The following is a 3198-nucleotide window of genomic DNA, read 5'->3' as shown; positions in this document are numbered from 1 at the left end:
TTGGTGTTGATTGAAAGGTGAAATTTTACAAAGAGTCACAAAGGCTTATGCATTTTTCAAACTTGTATGTGTGGAATTTGAAAGAGTCCCAAAAGCCATTTGGGGAAACATGGGAAGTTTTTAACTAACAAGAGACCAAAAGGTAAATGGGGAAAAATGAAAAGTAAGGAGGGAATGATCCCGATATCTCTCAATGTTGATCAAAACGTTAAAGCTTACAACTGTCCCAAAGGTTTATGTGATGGCTTAGTGCCTCAAATTTCAAGGTAAAACTTACAAATGGTGGAGCAATAGCTTATTTTCGATGGAAAAGATTAATGTTTGCAAATGCCTAGTAGGAATTGCAATAGCTTTAGATGATAAGTTCATAGTAGAAGATCTACAATGCACTAAAGGTGTTCGGCGGAGCTTATAGTAGCTTTAGATGATTAGTTCATAGAAGAAGATCTAAAGATGCACGAAAATTTTTAAAGGTTGTAAATGAGAATTTCTATTTTTGTGAACACCTTTCGAGATTATCAAAAGTTTAAAGTTGGGAAAATATTTGATATATCTTTTTGACTTGCATATTAAAGAACATTTGCATAATCTTAAAAACTACAGTGAACTTCACTCTTTTGGAGATGGAGAAAAAGAAACAAATATTACCCATAACTTAAATTTTAGATATAAAAATATAGATATTATAATAATTTAAATTTTATTAATTAAAAATTAACTTAGAAATTACAATAGAAAAGTATTATAAAAATGAAAATAATCTGATAAAATAAAAAATTATTAATAGATTAAAAAAATACTATAAAGATCAAACTAATAATATAAAATTGAAAAAATACTGTGAAATATATATATATATATATATATATATATATATATATATATAAATTAGAAAAATATTGTGAAATGAAAAAATACAAATGGGTTAAAATTATGGTAACATAGAAATATGTGAATTCACAAAAGTAAATATTACAGGAACCTAAAATGACATTTTAACATAAAGTATAATGTCTTACATTTTAAAAATACAGAATCACTAAAATTAAAGTGGCGACAAGGTCCGAATAAAGTAGGGGAAAAGACTAATGGATAACATGACTTTTGCCTACAAGCTTTGAAAATTCTACACACCGTTTCTGTGCTATATTTATTTGACAAACCACACTAATAAACATATATCAAATCATCCTTAACCAACCAACGGAACTCGCCGTAAATAGAAACCAACGTTGACGTGGATAAGGAGAGCCTGAAAATAAGAGGAGAGCCTGCATTGTTCCATGTGCCTGCGTACATAAAAACCAAAAGTCAAACATTACTGGTATTATTTTTTGTCAAAAATAAAAGGATAAGCCAGCAAGGCAAACACAAAGAGACGTGCACATGTATAGTTACCTCCATATTGACACAGACTATGATTCGAATCACAGTAGCAGAGCCATTTTCACATTAACAGCGCCAGCAAAACAGTAACCAGAAGCACAGCTCTCCCAACCCCCAATTGCATAGGTAATTTTCCTGCTTGATTAGCTGTAAAACAAAATGTATTTATTATTAATGAATAATATATTCCTTTACCAATAGAAATAATTGGCATTGTAAGGATTATTCAGAGTGAGAAATTCAGGACTATCAATAATTCTGGAGTACCCAAATTCTTGAACTTCACCATTATAATTAAGATTTTCAAAAATTTCTATCAAATATAGTAATTTCCAATATTTTCCAAGCCTCCTTGAGGCTTATGGCTACTACGGCGAAACTGAGTACCCGCTACTCTGATAAAAACGGCATAAATGAAGAGAAATGCAAAAAAGAAATATTACTGCAAAGTGATTGGTTTGATAAAAATGGCAGAAATGAAAGGAAAGCAAAAAAGGAATATTACCTGAAAGCGATTGATCAGATAGCAGGACATAGCAGCTCTCCATATAAAGTGCGGAATAAACATTTGGATGAGTTTGAAGCTGTTTCGTTGCATTGGCCAAGCAGTTAGAGCAATCGGAGGTGGATATAACTCTGTAGCACTGAACGAGAGCGTAGATCGACTGACCTGAAGAATCAACACTCCCTCCTTCGTTGAACCTCATTGTTGATATAGGAACTATAACAGACAGATCGGAAACAAGATTTATAAAAGCCATTTCTTGCCCCATCATGAATAGATGAGCAACTGAAACCAAAGGACGTGTTCCTGTAGCAATGAAGCTGCTGTCGTTCCGGTAGTACAATTCGCACATAGGCAACCACATTCGACATTCAACTTTGTTTCCGCAAAATAAAGTAACATTATTCCTTATATTTTGACAGCAATTGTAACATTCCTTTTGCGATGCGTCTCCCCTGCACTGGAGAAGCCCATAAACTCTGTTGGGAGATTCGCCATACGAAGAAACATTTACCCCTGTCGAAGGCGTGTTCTGAACAAGATCATCCAAAACGTTGTTCAAATTTGTCGCAAATTGGTCGCCATACGTGTACGTCTGGTTGTCGGAAGACGAAGCTAGGATTGCGTACGGGATCTGTGCCTTGCACTGCGCTATCAAGAGGGCGAATAGTAGAATCAGAAGATAATTACAAGAAGAAATGGAGTGCCTTAAACTCCCATTCTGCCATTGGATTAATGTACTCATATTGGCAAATACAACAGCTGATACCCTCTGTCTCAGGGTTCAATCCCAAGCAAGAGTATGTAAGTCCAAGCACGCTAATACCCTCTATGGATATCTGCCAGGAACTGCAGGAGTGAGTGTGGACGTTCAACAATCAAAACTATATAATCCCTTCAAAATCGTGCTCAATTTTGCTTGGGCGGCTCACAATTGTTTAATATGCAAAAGCCAAGTGAAGAAGCTCACCTTTAACAATTCGTTGCCGTGACTCTCACGACTCATGGAATATGCAAAGTCATATGAATGCCAAGCTGTTTGCACAGCTCAACACAGCGGTGCGATTATTTAAATTGCTATCTAATCGCTACATTGATACGTGTGAGCTGTGTTTGCTTTAGAATAAGGTTTTCACAAATTTAATTAGGCATTGTGTACTAAGGACTCGAAGTTTGATATCTGTAACAAGGATTTCTAAAAACTCTCACACACAGATATAATGTCAGGATAAGACGATAAGACCTATGAGGGAGAGTTTGGGACTGAAGAGACATATGAGGGAGAGTTTGGCAGGGAAGTGGAGGTC

General features: G+C 35.0%; 1 protein-coding gene across 1 annotated transcript; it reads right to left on the bottom strand.

Moving 5' to 3' along the window:
- Window positions 1–956: 956 nt before the first annotated feature.
- LOC149210083 (antimicrobial ginkbilobin-2-like protein) lies at window positions 957–2859 on the bottom strand. The gene is made up of 3 exons (XM_089394352.1): window positions 1892–2859; window positions 1399–1533; window positions 957–1289 (listed from the first exon to the last, which is right to left on the bottom strand). The coding sequence occupies exons 1-2, from the start codon at window positions 2634–2636 to the stop codon at window positions 1448–1450; spliced, it is 831 nt and encodes a 276-aa protein (XP_089250478.1). The 5' UTR covers window positions 2637–2859; the 3' UTR covers window positions 957–1289; window positions 1399–1447.
- Between the last annotated feature and the right edge of the window lie 339 nt (window positions 2860–3198).

Source organism: Pinus tabuliformis, chromosome 1_2 (assembly GCF_031772625.1).
Source record: "Pinus tabuliformis cultivar Carrire ecotype Pingquan chromosome 1_2, CPIR1, whole genome shotgun sequence".
NCBI lineage: Eukaryota > Viridiplantae > Streptophyta > Pinopsida > Pinales > Pinaceae > Pinus > Pinus tabuliformis.
This window is presented reverse-complemented; position numbering and strand designations above follow the sequence as displayed.